Raw genomic sequence first — 561 nt, forward strand, 5'->3', positions numbered from 1 at the left:
GACCTGTCGGACCTGAAGGCCCCCGACGAGGACGGGCCGACGGGCCCCGAGAGCTCGGTGGACCTCAGCACGGACGGCGACCAGAAGTCGGGTGTCGGCTTCTTCTTCAAGGTGAGCAGCTGGCAGCCGTGTCCGGCGTGGCCAGGTGTCCCCACTGCACCTTAGCGGTGAGGATGCCACCAAGACCTTCACTCGGGGCCGGGCCGCAGACACACAGACTGAGGGGCGAGCTCCTGTTGTGGACACGGGGGTGGACGGGGGAGTCGACAGCTTTGTGAGCGCCTTTTCCATTTGTGTTTTTGGCCTAAAGGTGGGCTGGTTCCTCAGGTAGAAGGAGGATGCCCAAGTCTGGACTGTGTTGAGTCTCAGCCTGGGCTGCAGACTGCTGGGCAGATGTGGGGGCCCCTGGGTCGGCTGTGGGGGCCCCGGGGGCGGGGTGGGCGTCTGGGGATGTGGCACCGCTGCACCGTGTCTGTCCTGCAGGATGAACAGAAGGCGGAGGATGAGCTCGCCAAGAAGCGGGCGGCCTTCCTCCTGAAGCAGCAGCGCAAGGCGGAGGAG

The 561-nt window shown here is 65.8% G+C and overlaps 1 protein-coding gene across 1 annotated transcript in view; it reads left to right on the plus strand.

Annotated features, from left to right (window-relative positions):
* CAMSAP1 (calmodulin regulated spectrin associated protein 1) overlaps positions 1 to 561 on the plus strand; it is a 21584-nt gene that overhangs the window by 17568 nt on the left and 3455 nt on the right. Inside the window, exons 13-14 of the mRNA XM_015572323.1 lie at positions 1 to 111; positions 484 to 561. The exon at positions 484 to 561 is cut by the window's right edge and continues 10 nt beyond it. Of these exons, the coding sequence (XP_015427809.1) occupies positions 1 to 111; positions 484 to 561 (189 nt within the window). The remainder of the gene's footprint in view (positions 112 to 483) is intronic.

Source organism: Myotis davidii, unplaced genomic scaffold, assembly GCF_000327345.1.
Source record: "Myotis davidii unplaced genomic scaffold, ASM32734v1 scaffold609, whole genome shotgun sequence".
NCBI classification, from domain to species: domain Eukaryota; kingdom Metazoa; phylum Chordata; class Mammalia; order Chiroptera; family Vespertilionidae; genus Myotis; species Myotis davidii.